Genomic DNA, 14,242 nt, shown 5'->3' with positions numbered 1-14,242 from the left:
CAAAATTTAACAGACAGTTAGAAAAACGGGACAGATCTTTTGAGACTGGCCAATGAAGCTACTGTGTGTAATGCCCATTAATACTGAGCAATAGTGTGTAAATCCAAACAGTTGTCGTGAGGGGGCAGCTTTCCCCATTTGGCAGTGCTGACTGTCAACTTTAGCTCTGCAGTAGGACTAAGGAACTTCAGAAAGCAGTCCTAGGTTTTAAAAAATGCTGGTAGCCAGTGGGGAAATGTTCAGATTTCACCACCAATTTAAACCATCTCTATTCTGCTTAAAAGAAACCCCTACCATAATAATTCCTAAATGGAATGACAAGTCACTCCAATTGAATTAACAGACCAATTTAACCTCTTTGCTGGAGAAGACATAAAAGAAAGGAGACTCTGCCTCATATATGGCTGTCTTTCCCCGTAACAAAAACAATCTGGGATGAAATAGTTCTGGCAGAGAAAATAGCCTCCAGATTATGATTGGTCAGGGGAAAGGAGGAACAGGATTCTTTATAGAAGCTTGATACTCTTATTACCTTTGCAATTGAGGCCATTTCTCCTTATAGACCAAAGGATTAGATCAGATTCTGGATGACTCCATTGTCATATGCTTCTATTATGTTGAAGCATTTGTAGCGACAACTTTTTCTCGGAATCTTGTTTAGTCCCACTACGTTTTCAGTTTGATGGTGTTTCTACGTTGCTTCTGTATTGATCTAAGGAGTCGTTGCATGATCCAAATAGCAATAGTTAATAATGACGCTAGTGAGTTGAAAGGTTTTTCAGACCTAGCCTTGTTGAGAGAGAGAGAGAAAAATTAAGCCCTCCATCTCTCTCTCTCACCCTTGATCTGTTTGGAAGTACTGTATGTGGGCTGAAGTCACTTCCTCTTGTCTGCTGAATTCCATTCACATGTTAATCCTTAATCCAGAGCAGTAAGGCCTCACCAGGGACATTCTGCTGAGCAGGCAGGTGGAGTGATCAGAATCCGTTCTACTTCCGTGAGAGTTGGATTAAATACCAACAGAAACTATGCCACGGCCTCTGCTTATTTCAGGCCCAGAAATCATTCTCTGCCCCCGTCTCAGGGAACAAGTGTGTGAGCCGCCTGGGCTACATTTTACAAAGTACAAATCTCCCCCTTAATGCATCTCCAGAAACCTTTGCAGAGCTGACAGGTTCTTGCACTCTTGATGGTGGTGTTTCCACATCTGCAAACCAAGCATTCTCTGAAATCTCTTTTCTCCAGCTGTCTTCATTCTCTCTAGTTCCTTTGTTCAGTGTGTTGTCTTTCTGTTACTGCAAGAGCCCCATGAGCTCGATCCGGACTGGAGAACCTGGGGCCTTCTAGATATTGGTGAAACCCTATTCCTGCCATCCCGCACCAGTGGCTCTACGGAAACTGGAGTCCCGACAACATCAGGCAAAGCCCCTCATGAGATGCTAAATGGCTCTCAGAGTCCAGCTTTTGTACACTTCTACAAAATGTAGAAAGGAAAAACAAAAACAAAACAGGCATTCAAGGGGCAAAAGCTCATTGGTGTCCTACGTGACTCTCCCACTTCCAAGTGATGGAGATTTCAGGGTTCAGGAGTCCAGCTTGGGAACAGGGAATTTATAAACCAAAGAGTGAGGCTTTCCATTTTTATTATTTTTGATATAAACCAATTTCACAACAATTCTGTTAACACAAAGTAAAAACTGTTTAGAACACATTTTAAACCTAATAAAAAGAGACAAGGTCACACATCCTGTTAAAGGCTGCTCCAACCGGTTAAGAGCCTAAAAATTAAATAAAAAGGTCTTTGTCTGCCGGTGGAAAGAGAGCAGAGAGGAGGCCAACAAACGGCAAGTTGAGGCTGTTTTGGTGGCCCTCAGTCCCAACAGAGTTGCTGGACCATCCTTCTGGTCCAAAGAAAGGGGCGGAAGAATGGCCTAGCCAAGAAACCTTCAGGAGTGGCGGCGACTCTTTTCAAACGGTTGCAGGGCATACCTGCACTAGCATTTGAAAAAAAACATGTTTTCCAAAACCAGAAACCAGGCTAGATTAAGGTGGCTGGGGCTACCAGAGCAGTTCGCAACAGGATTCCCTTTGAACACGGCGGCCGCCTTTCTCCATCGTCGTCATAACGACGACAGCGGAGCCGCATCTTTGTTATGGTTGATAATGCTTCCCTCCAAAGCTGCCTTGGCAGCCTGGCAGAGCTCTGAGCGAAGTGTTTCCAAGGTGCTGGAAATCAGGGTACTGGGATATGACATCTGTGGCGTTCTCTGGGTCGCAGGTTGCCTTGAGAACAGACAGCCTTTGCGGCCCCGGCTGCTTGTTTCAAGGCACTGTGCAATCGGGAACATGCGGATGTCATTTCCCAGCACTCCAGCATCTCAGGCGCTTTGGCTGTGCCAGGCTGCAAACGGGGCATGGTCGGTTATTCGTGGGAATGGTCCAGGAACCGGAATCCTCGGCAGTCACAATAGCGTAAGTACAGCTTGAGCTGTCACACCTGCTGAACGGGATGCCAAGAACAGTGGCACCAAACTGAAATAGATCAAGGCATCAATGTGAAATCAATTATGGAGTGCAGCCGAGAGCAGCACAAAAGCATTTGTGCGCGAGCCCATTTTGGAGACTAACAGCCTAATCTCAGGCATTTTTATCCAGCTGCTCGTGGAACTTGCAAAATGTTTCTGGAGACGGAAGCATAGTGAGAGTCAGGAGGTGACTGAGGAAGAAGAGGAAGCCAGCTACACTTTTGTCCTTCGGCATTCAGTCCTTGCAAGGGGCTTAGATAGGGATGCCAGCTTGGATCCTGGACAGGGCTCCTGTAGTTTTAATCCTGGAGGAGGGCAAGGCACCGTCAAGCAGAATGAAGGCACCTGTGCTTCCTCCTCTTCAAAAACCCACCTTTCAGCTGCAGCGATCCCCTCCCAAGGCAGTTACTGCTTTGCCAGAGAAGGGTGCCCATCTCCATTCTTGTCTCTGGATGCTGCATAACCTCATGCTGTTCCATCCAGCTTTGGCCACTGGGTGGCACTGCTTCCCTATTTAATCCTCCTTTCCCTTGTTTTTCATTCTTTTAAAATAACTTTTAACTTCATGGAAAGGATCCCTGTACAATGCAGGGAGGACCACAATAACATTCACTTGCAATTTGTGTAATGCCATACTAAACCTAAGAGCTCTGAATGGGAAGGAAAGAGGCCGAATGGGGAAGAAAAAACTCTATGTTCACTTATTCAGAGACATCATAGTTGTGTTTGTCTTTGGGGGGCTCTAACAGCTAAAGGTGGGCCAAGCGGCCACCTGAATCTTCCTTTTTGAGCTGTGCCAGTGCCAGCTGTGGAGGGGTTGTTTCCACACCCCTTTCTTTGCATGGCTCCTTTACTACAGCAACCACTTAGGCCTCATCAAGAAAACAAGAGACCAAATCCATTCTGGGTTCTAGTCTTCATTTTAAAGAAGCCATGCACTATGCTGCACCCCAGTCTGCCCAGAATAGGTTCAGCCCCTTGGGTAACTCCTCCAAAGAAACCCAGACCAGAGTCACCACTCCACTGCTGTGGAAATCTGCCACCAGAGAGACATCCCTGGAAAGCCATGGCATCTCCATTTCTGTGCTTTGGCTGATGCCTGAGCCCTTGTGTCTTTCCCTCCCGCTCCCAATCAATTTACGGTATTGGAGACAAGAATAATAACAATTTATAGTTATATTTCCTGCCTCTCCCTGTGGATCGAGGCGGGATTACATCAATAAAATACAATACAGTATAAAGGAAGGGCTGCTAAAGCGATCGCGCCACGCCGTCTCCTCCCATCCTTTTTACGATCTCGCGCTGCTCCGCGTACAGCTGCCATTGCTCCAGCACCATTGTGTTCTCCTGCCTGGCCGTACGTATGAAAAATGTGCAGGCCTCACATCTCTTGCCCTTGAGGGAAACCCAAGGGACTTTCATTAGCCTGCTCCGGAGTCCGTGGTTTGAAGAGTGCTGCTGCTGGCCACGGCTCTCTTCGGGTGTGTGTGCGCGGTCCAAAACTTCTTGGCTCTCTTGGGGAACATTGCTAGGAAGGTTAATGCTGTAATTACTATTATTATCCTAATCGTAATGAGCGGAACGGCTTCGTCTACTTTAAACACCATTAGGTTGTCTCTGCGCCTTGCTGGACCTCTCCCCAAGGGGAAGGCACCTAGGCTAGGTCTGGATGGCAAATGGCAAGGAATGTTTCTTGCCAGCATCAGGGGTTATCATGAAAAACATTACGGAAAGCAGCCAGCAGTCCTTGGTTTAAAACCTATGTATCTATATGATTGCAAAACGGATTGGTTGATAATACAGTACTTGAGATACTTAACCAGCAAAGAAGTTGGATGTTTTGGCAATATGGAAACACATCTGATTCATTAGTTAAAGTTGTTGTTGTGGAACTGCAGTGTTGGGCACAAATAGCCCCCAATTGGCTCAACCTGAGAATTTAAGGGTTATGATAAACATGCAGAGAAATATAGGTTCCTCGTGATAAACCTGCTTTTCGTCCCACAGCGTTTCACCCCCAAACATACCTCAGACAATCAGATTTGCAAGTCAAGCTAGTGTTTAATTTCAACAACTAGCCACAAAACCAAGCACAGGAAATACAAAATACGTTGGTAATGATAACCACATGCTATGACAACAACAACAAATAAAAATTAACTGTCATGACTCCATCCTATGGAATCTTGGGAACTGTAGTGCGGCGGGGCTACTTAGAGCTCACTACTGGAGTACTCTAATCCTGTCTCCTCAACTCCAGTACTAGAACTCTCCAGCAAAGAATTCTCAGGCCTTCACCAAACTACAAACCCCAGGATTCCTTAGAAGGAAGCCCTGGCATTTCAAGTGGGACCAAACTTCTAGAATTGCAGTAATGTGAACACATCTCAAGGAAAGGCATTTCCTTGCGTTTGGTTTCTTAATAGCCCACCTTTCTCTCAGTTTAGGACTCTGGGCATCTCACAACCCGAATGCAAACACAAGAGCTAAAACTCAATAGGTTCTACCATCATTGTAAGTTGCTTTGGGTCCTGTTGTCAGTAGAAGGCTGGGGATATACACTCATTCAATTAAGAGCCATTAAGGAGCCCTTTAGAAACAGGGATCCAACTAAAATGGGGAGCGGGTTATTGGATGAGCAGGGACCAAAGCTATTTCGAAGGGAAACCTCTCCTGGCATGTTTGCATCATTGGAGCTGAAATGCAAAGTCATTTTGAATCTGCCCCGGGATGTTCCTTGATGACAAAGTAATGAGATGCGCCGACTGCAGGAATGGGTCTGCCACTTGGTATGCCAGTGGCATCTTCGGAAAGAGTCAACTCAGCACTTCCAGTGAAAAGGAAGAAGGGCAGAAGGGAGGAAGGAGGACCAGGCCATTGAGCTGTCTTCATGACATGGCCTTTTCAACGACCATATGCACATGCAACTGTCCCTTACGCATGTGCCCTTGCTCTCCAGTAGAAGTCTTAAGCCCCTTGCCAGATAGGTTCATGCGTAGGTCCTTGTGTGTGGCCTTTGGCCCCCGCTGTGCTAGGCAACCCTTGTGCTGAATGGCAATGCAGAAACTGAATGCACCACCTAAACTGCCATGTGCCTCTATGCGCAGCCACATCTGTGTGTGCAGTGGTGCCATGTGTGCACCTCCTTCCACATGGGAGTTGTAGTCCCCACCAAACAAGGCGGGTTACAACACACCACTTTGGCCAATTCTGGAAAGGCTTGCCAGAAGAGAGCCATCTTAAAAAGGTGCCCAAGAGGGCTCTCTTCCGGCAGCCTTCCCTGACTGACTCTAACCCAGGCCTAGAAGCTTCCCTCAGTTATGTCTGTTTTAACCAATTTGAATCTGCACTTTATAATTATGGGTTTTTTTAGTCCTAAATGTGGATTCTGTCTATTTTCAGTACGTCAGGCGCCTCCCACAACCCAGAAAGGTTGCTTGGTGGGGACTACAACTCCCATGTTCCCCAGGAAGGGAGAAACCTTCCTCGTTTCTGAAGCAAGCAACCCCCGCCTCACAGGGTTATTATGGGGTTTCGGAGAGGCGAGGGAAACGCATGCGCGACGGCGTCGCCCCGCCCCCTTTCGCAGGAGGGGAAAGGAGGCGGGGCGAGGGCTGCGCCTGCGCCCTCCGCCTCACCTTCAGCGCCCAACCGCACACAAAGGGCCCCAGCGCCGAGCAGGCCCCGCCCCTCTTTCCTCCCTGTTTTGAGCACGTGACCCACCTCCGGGTCGTGCGTGCCTGCGTCCCGACGCGCGTGACGTGAGGAAGCCCCGCCTCCTTGTCGCCTCTTCTCTCCGCCAGTCCGCGAGCGAACGGCCTCGCCTTCGGAGTTGGAGCCCCTGAGCTGGGCGCCTGCGAGCGAGTGAGCGGGCGCGCGTCTCCCCGAGCTGGCCGCCTTCCTCCCGCCTAACCGTCGGCCATGAGGCGCTGGGGCCAGGCCCGGGGGGCACGGCGGGGCGGCTGCTGCTGCTGCTGCTGAGGCGTCGCCGCCGCTCTTGCCGCCGCCGCCGCCGCCTCCCAGACAGAGGCAGGGAGCCCCTTCCTCACCGCCGCCACCGCCGCCATGTTGGGCCGGGAGCCGCAGCGGGGCCGCTGCTGAGTCCCGCCGAGTCAAGAAGTGGACCCCGAGGACGACCCCCCCCCCCGAGACCCAGAGCCGCCGGCGCCATGGCGGAGCAGACCTACTCCTGGTGAGGCCGCCTCCCCGGAACGCCCCAGGGAGCCTTGGGGGCTTTTCCTCCCTCGGAGCCCTCCGCGGGGAGAGCGGGGAACAAAGCCTGGCCGCGGGCCCCGCAAAGGGAGGGCTCCCGGGACCTGTTGAAAGCCTCCTTCGGCTGCTCTCCGGCGGCATCCTCCCGCCCGGGGGAAAAAGAAACCCGGTCGGCCCCGCTTTCCTGCCCGGGCTCGGCGCGATGGCCTTCTGGGGAGTTGGCTGCGGCACCCTGCCCAGAATGGCCCCGCGCGGAGCCCGGCAGGAAAGCGGAGCCGACCGGGCTTCTTTCCGCAGTCCGGAGGCCCCCCTCGGACCCCAGCAGCAGACTTCGGCAGGCGAGGGCTCCGAAAGGGCTGCGTTTGGCCCCTTGGCTTTCATTCTGTGTCTCGATGCGTGTGTCGGGAGGGAGGGAGGGAGGGATAGATAGATGTGTGTGTGTGTGTGTGTCTCGATTCGTAAACGTATATATGGCTACGTGCGTGTGTATATTTATACATACAGATGTGCGTGTGTACATGTGTATAGGATATATGTATGTGTGAATGTATACAGATATGTGTGTGTGTATCTATGGATATACGTGTGTGTGTGTGTATGTGTGTATAGTGGGTGGGTGGGTATATACACACACACACTCTCTTGTACCTCCACATTTGCTGGGGGTTAGGGCCCCAGGAAAAAAACACACAAGAGCAAAACCATGATGTTTTTACCTGAAAGAACCCCTCTCTAGGAACCTCTAGGTCCTCCAGGACAACTCTATGGTCAACATCTGCCCAGACATTGATCCTGGGATTGCGCTGGAGGAGCGACAAAGGCCTACTGGAGCCTTCCCTCTAGGAATCCCTAGTGCCTTCAGGGTGACCCTTGGTCAAAATTGACCACTGAGTTGTGCTGGAGGACCTAGAGATTCCTAGAGAGACCATATTAATCAACTCTGTGAATCATCAGATAAGCCAAAGCCACAAATGTGGAGGGATGAAGGTATATGTGTGTATAGTATAAATCTCTGAGCCGCCATGGGTCCCTTTGGGGAGAAAGGTGGCATATATAAATGAAATGATTGATTTTACTTAATACGTGAAACCTATTTCCTTTGAGGTGCCTGTGTAGTGAATACAGTTGGCAACTTGGGCAGCTAGCGTGTGTCAGGAACAGGCCACCAAGGTCCCAAACCTCACTGCAGAGATATAAGGCCGCTTGAGCTGCCCCGGCTCAATGCTGAGGAGTCCTGGGAATGGGAGTTTTGGGAGCCATGGAGCTTTCTTTGTCAGAGAGCTCTGGCCCCGCAGTGAACTGCCATTCCCAGGATTCCCCAGCACTGAGCCAGGGCAGGTCAAGCAGTCTCAAGATGGATGGTTTCTGCCTTGTGTTTGGGACCCAGGGTAAATGGAAGAGGCGGACTGTGTTAATCAACACATAGAAAAGATGGACAGTGAAGGTGTGTGTATTTGGTGTGCTTGTCCACTTTCTCCCTCTCCTCCTTGACAAAGAAGATTCCCCTTATGGATTTGTGACTACAAAAGCTCATGCAGCCAGCTTCTTTCTTTCAGTGAGTCTCAAAGGTGCTACAAGATCTCTCTGCATACTATGCTACAGACTAACACAGCTATGTCTTTGACTTCAGATTTATGCCTGTATGGAGACAACCTTCTCACTCTCCCAGCACCTGGTGAAACTGCAGACATTGCAACCAACACTTGACATCACTGTAAAAAGCTTAGCAATAGCAGTACTTAGGTGGTAAGGCGCCACTGGATCTCACATACACATAATGTTGTTTTAATGCTCGGCAGATCGAAATATGTAAATCATGGCCCTATGTGGGATGGCTATTTTGAAGCCAGGTCCTGCTCATAATTATTTAGGGATTTTAGCTGCCTTCAAGTTGACCCCAACTCATGGCGAACCCATGGATGAGACATCTCCTCCACTGCTCTGCTTAGGTCCTGCAGATTCAGGCCTGTGGAGTAAGTGCCATTTGGAGGATGGAGGGACTTCTGAGTACATGTGCATAAGATGCCAAATTTAGTTGTATGCATATGTACTTGAAAGTAACTGGGCAGGGTTCGGGGCGGCTTCTAAATATGCATGCATAGGATTGCAGTTAAAACCACACCAAGTGCTTAATCAAAACATAAGGAACTTTGCTGGATGTGTCAGCCAGCATTTATTTTGCTTTATTTTGGTACCTTCGTCTTGGCAATGCTCAACCAGTCCACTGAGAGGCAGATCTCCTGGTGTGTGTGTGTGAGAGAGAGAAAGGAGGAGAGAAACAAAGGAGAGAACTCAACCTGAATAAAATGTCACATTGGATTGAGGACTTTTGAGCCATCCTTGTGTTGCAATGGAGGCTAATGGTTGTGTAAGTCTGTGCGGATTGAGTTTGTGGGTGAAGTGAGAGTTGGACTAGTGTTGGCTCATGTTCTTAGCTCCAGTGGCAAGCTGTTTCCCAGTACTTGGTACCTATAAAGTAATACTATGTTAGAACCTAGAGGTTCATAATAAAATAATTCCCTTGCAGCAAGGTTGACATGTACCCCTTTCATCTGAGCCATTAAGCTTTATGGAAGTTTGTTGTTAGAAACTCAGTAAGTTGTCTGAATTCAATGTGGACTGCTGGTCCTTATGCTCTGGCTTGCAACCCAAGGGATGGAGAAAGCCTAAGTTAGAACATAGAATCAGTGTGATGGCTTGGATGGAGAAAATACTTGTTCACATTGCTTATTAACTGAACTCCCACCGGTGCATTTGGAGCACCTTACAGTGTTCTGCTTCAACTTTTGCTGTCGAACCACATCTTGTCCTTAAGGGTTGTGCCTTGGGCTCATCGTGTGTATCCTTATCCTTCTTCTCCAGGAGTGCTCAGATTTGCAGGGACTGTGATACCCTGCTACTATGGTCACCATAAGCCAAAGTTTCCTTCCAGAGCAGAACTGAAAATCATGTCAAGCTGTGGTTTGACAGCCAACTGTAGCCCTTTTCGTATGCCAGATTGAGGAGATTGAACAGGTGGGAGCGATGAGAGCTCAGTGGCAGGCGCTGTCTTTCCTCTAGCGATGTTCGGTTCAGGATCTAAATAGATCCTATGTATATTTTCAGACCAGATAGCTTGCATGCTAGTATGTGTGGTTGGAACCCTGAAAAGCAAGATGGCTGTACCAGGGATAAGGGCTTTCCTGGAAAAGGCTGACTTGGAAGATTGTCAGTAGTATATAACTTCCCTTGTGCTTTCAAGAACCTTTTAAGACAGGAAAATACTCAGATCTACTCACATAGTAATTTCAGAATGTCTTAAAGTTGGGTGTGTAAATATATAGGCTTCCTAGGGATAGTCACCTGGAAAACATTAATTAAAACTCTGATTTTTGATATGAATAGTCAGCATTCCATTAGGCCTTCCAGTAGATTCATCCCCCCCCCCCCCCATCAATATAGTCTATTCCTCACCACTGGTTCTTATGCACTCCTATATATGTGGACTCACAAACGGTTACTATGATTCTGTTTCCTCTCTCAGATTTTCGTTTATTATCCTTAGCTGTCATTTGAACATTTACAGCTTGCAGTAACCAGAATGTTTGTTCCCAAGGTTATCAGTGTTGGTCTGTTGTTGGAAAAGCTATAAAGACTCTTCTGGCACCTTAAAGAGTAACAAATGCTTTATGGCACATGCTTTTGTGGACATAGAGTAGACTTCATCGGATGGCAAACTGTAGCAGTTGTGAACTAGGGAGAATATGAACTGGAGACATAGTCCTGGTGGCCCAACTCTATAATCTCTGCTCTGAGAAGCCTCTGTGGGAGATCAAACTTGAAAAAGGCCAGTTAGAACTAGGGCAGAGAAGATGCTTCTCTCAGGGTCTTCCAGTATGTGCTGAGTAGATGATGATTATATAGTTGTCCATATTTTGTTCATTTTGTGACAGGTTTTTCTTTTTGCTGAGAATGACAATTTATTAGTACAGTATCCTACAGGTTAAGTTTACCCAGTATATTATGTTTTTGAAACAAAAAGTCCCACGTTTTGGGTTTTCACAGCCCAATTGATCACTGCAGACTCCTCTTCAGTCTAGTGTTTAGTTAAAGAAGATAGTGTTATTCTATCTTCATATCAAATAAAAACTGAGCTTCAGGATCCTGTTGATGTTGTTTCACTTTGTCATTCTGTAGCATAATCAGGAAGCTCCTGCCTCAGATCTTTGAACTCGGTGGCCTTCGGGGGAAATCCTTGTCTGTTGCTGCTTCTCCCATCAGCAATATAAAGAATTATAATCCTGTTTTACCAGGATAAGCAATATAGTGCCCTCTGGTTATTTGGGACTATAGTTTCCATAATCTTTGATGATTGGTCATGCTGGTTTGGACTGATGGGACTTGTTCAAGGCATCTGAATAATAATTAAAATAATAATAATAATAATAATTTATTTCTATACCGCTGTTCCAAAGGTTAAGGTTGCTTAACCTTCCATGATGGTTGCAAAGCAGAGGTGGAGAACCAACAGGGATCTGTAGGCTACGTTCTCCATCTGCCCTATCCATTGGCCAGATGATGTTGGAGAAGACGCCATAGACCCCTAAGATCAGTGGCATCCTGGACACTTTAGGCAGGGATCTAGTTTTGCTCCTCTCTGCTCTCCCACGGGGAAGGAGGATGAGGAGCAAAGTCTATTTGGCTGGAATTTGCAATCTCTTGACCTCCCCTCTGCACCAGGGGGAAAAGAATGATGTTTTCCATCCACTCAGCTGGCTCTTACAATTGATGCTAAAATGTGTTCATGGCTTGGCATGCCTTTTGGGGCTATGTGTGAATGGAATCCATACTATCTCTGATAACAGATTAGAGATAACAGTGGGGATTCCTCTCCCCAGTAGACCGCAGTGGGCAGGAGTGAACAAAGAGCCTGTGTGGGTCAGATTTGCACCATCTATGGGCCAAATTGATATAAAGATCCCTTCCTTTGTAAAGGATTGTGTCTAGAGCATGCATGTGAAGCACTTTGAACATTTGAAAATGCTATGCGGATATTCCATATAAAGTCAGCATATGAGCTTGTGGAACAGGTACCAAATGTTGGTAGCATGCCTTGCTTTTGGGAATTTGACATATCCAAGCTTCACTTTCATATAAGCATGCTGGTGATGACCATAAAGTGTTCCTTTGGATGTGCTTTCTGGTCATCTCTCCTGCGAGCAAGTAGTCAGGTGTGTAGCCCATTTTTTACAATCGACATGGCTGATTTCACTGTTACCATTGAAACCAAGCTCCTTTGTTATGCTGCATGCTAAAGAGTAAAAAAAGGTACTCTCCCAGGTTTGGTGGTGTTTTTAAAATCTTGAATTCTGGAATGCTTAGTCAATTTGTAAAGTACTGTATATTGGGAAAATTCAGGAGGGTTTCTACAGGCGACATTGAGATGTTGACCATACGGGTATTCATTCTTCATTAAGCCTTGGTAAGATGTACCTGTCCAAAGGTGGGGTGGACTTTTCTGCAGTGCATGGCTTCAGGCAGCTAACGAATGAGAATGAAGGTATAAAATATTTAATACTATGGGACTCCATGGGGAGAGGCAGAAGAGGAGGAGTAATAGTAGTAGTAGTAGTGGTAATAATAATGGTGATAATGATGATGATGATGGGGGGGGGGGAGAAAAATTAAGGGAGAAGACCCAAGATTTTCCCTGTTTTTCCCATCTGGCTTTGTTTTTCTAGAAAAATTGATTGTGGAATATTATCTTTTAGAATATTTTATTATTATTATACTTTATATAGTGCTGTAGATGTACATACAAACTGTCAAATCGATCAAAATGAAACCTGCCAATGGCATACATTCTACAAAATACATTTAAAACAATAGATAATAATACAAGATAGAATTAGATAAAAATAAGGATGAGCATTCAAATATTGAATGTCCCCAAATTACTTTAACAACTATACAGTATAAGAGGAAGGCTTTCACGTAAGACTATGTACAAAATTTTATTATTACCGTTCCTGGCCTTGGTTTCCTTTTTTCCTTCCCAGTTCTTTTTATGGGAAGGAGTGCGCTATAGAGAAGTCTTGGAGAAAAACAACAACAATTTTCTCTGTTTTAATAATGTTGACGATTTCTTTGGTCTGCTCCTCAGACTGGCTCAACCAGAGCGGTTCCTGATAGCTCAGGAGTTCCAGACAGGTTAGGACCTTATCGCTCACTGCGTTCCAAAAAATAAAATCTAAACATATAATCTCAGTCTAAAATTATATTCTGAATAAACTGTATTCTTAAAATATCCAACATGATCATTTTTACTTTTATATAAACCGTGTAGAAACTGGTAGTTTCTTTATGTCATTTGGAATGCTGATCTTCTGCCTTATCAGAAGCACATGTTATAAATGAAGAGGGCACATTGTTGGGTGTGCTATTACATGGACAGCATATAATGTACATCTGTTGTTATGACTTGGTTCAGATGTAATGTGAAAACGTGGATTCCCACCCTGTTTGCTAGGCTGCGTAAACAGGCGGCTTAGTTGCTCCTGCCTCTTCTTCTTTTACCTTTATGTGCTAGAGGAGGAGACTGACATTTTTCACTTTTGAAACTAAACGGTCTACAGTTCCCCATGATGAAATGGTGGTTTGTTTAGGCTATGATGGATAGTGGGGGGCAGACTTGTTCTTTGGATCATATCTGAACTGGGCCTTTTCCTGTAGACCTAGTTTACATTACGGAGGGGATATCTTTTTCATAGGAAGGGCCCTTGATCCATGGGAAAGCTCAGAGGTGGCAGCGGATGGTGGGTGAAGCAAGGGCAAAAGATGGGTGGGATTTGTAGCACTGCACCATTCTCATAGCCGCCTGCCTCTTTCTGTTGGTCTCCCGGCCGCTTTCTATTCCACCCCAAATGAAATCAGGCTGGAGGCTTTGGGCTCCCCACCCTTGCTTGAAACGCATCACATTTCCACAACTTTGGATGTTAAAGGCATGTTGATTATTTTAGAGGGAGAGTAACTGGCTCAAGGTTACTAAAGCCCAAAACACACTGCAAAAATAATCCAGTTTGAGGCCACTTTGACTGCCCTGGCTCAGTGCTAGGGGATTCTGAGAACTAGTTTTAGTGAGACGTTTGGCCTTCTCTGTCAGAGAGAGCTCTGGTGCCACAATAAGCTACAATTCCCAGGATTCCCCAGCACTGAGCCGGGGCAATTAAAGCGGTCTCAAACTGGATTATTTCCGCAGTATGCTTTGGACCTCAGTGAATGTCATAACTCAGTGATATCTAGAAACTAGAACCTGGATCTCCCAAGTGCCATCCCAGCCTTCTGTCCAAAACCCAAAACAGCCCCTCTCCCTCATTTATGAGTTTTATCTAATGTTTGAGTGGCTGCATCTGTCTATTTTTATTATATTATTGTTTTGGAATTGGAATTTCACTGCCTTTGTTGCTCTTAGTTACCCAGAGGGGTAGTTTTTCAACAACAACAAATGAAAACACATCAGCAACTTC

At 46.5% G+C, this 14,242-nt stretch overlaps 1 protein-coding gene across 2 annotated transcripts in view; it reads left to right on the top strand.

Moving 5' to 3' along the window:
* Positions 1-6,289: 6,289 nt before the first annotated feature.
* SPPL3 (signal peptide peptidase like 3) overlaps positions 6,290-14,242 on the top strand; it is a 32,328-nt gene continuing 24,375 nt past the window's right edge. Inside the window, exon 1 of one of the 2 annotated variants that reach the window (XM_042442000.1) lies at positions 6,290-6,717. Coding sequence is in view for 1 of the 2 variants with exons in the window: in XM_042442001.1 (XP_042297935.1) it covers positions 6,695-6,717 (23 nt within the window). In the remaining variant the exon portion in view is untranslated. The remainder of the gene's footprint in view (positions 6,718-14,242) is intronic. The other variant, XM_042442001.1, reaches the window with a different exon arrangement.

Source organism: Sceloporus undulatus, chromosome 10 (assembly GCF_019175285.1).
Source record: "Sceloporus undulatus isolate JIND9_A2432 ecotype Alabama chromosome 10, SceUnd_v1.1, whole genome shotgun sequence".
Lineage (NCBI taxonomy): Eukaryota > Metazoa > Chordata > Lepidosauria > Squamata > Phrynosomatidae > Sceloporus > Sceloporus undulatus.
The sequence above is the reverse complement of the archived record's forward strand: the minus strand, read 5'-3'. Positions and strand labels throughout refer to the sequence as shown.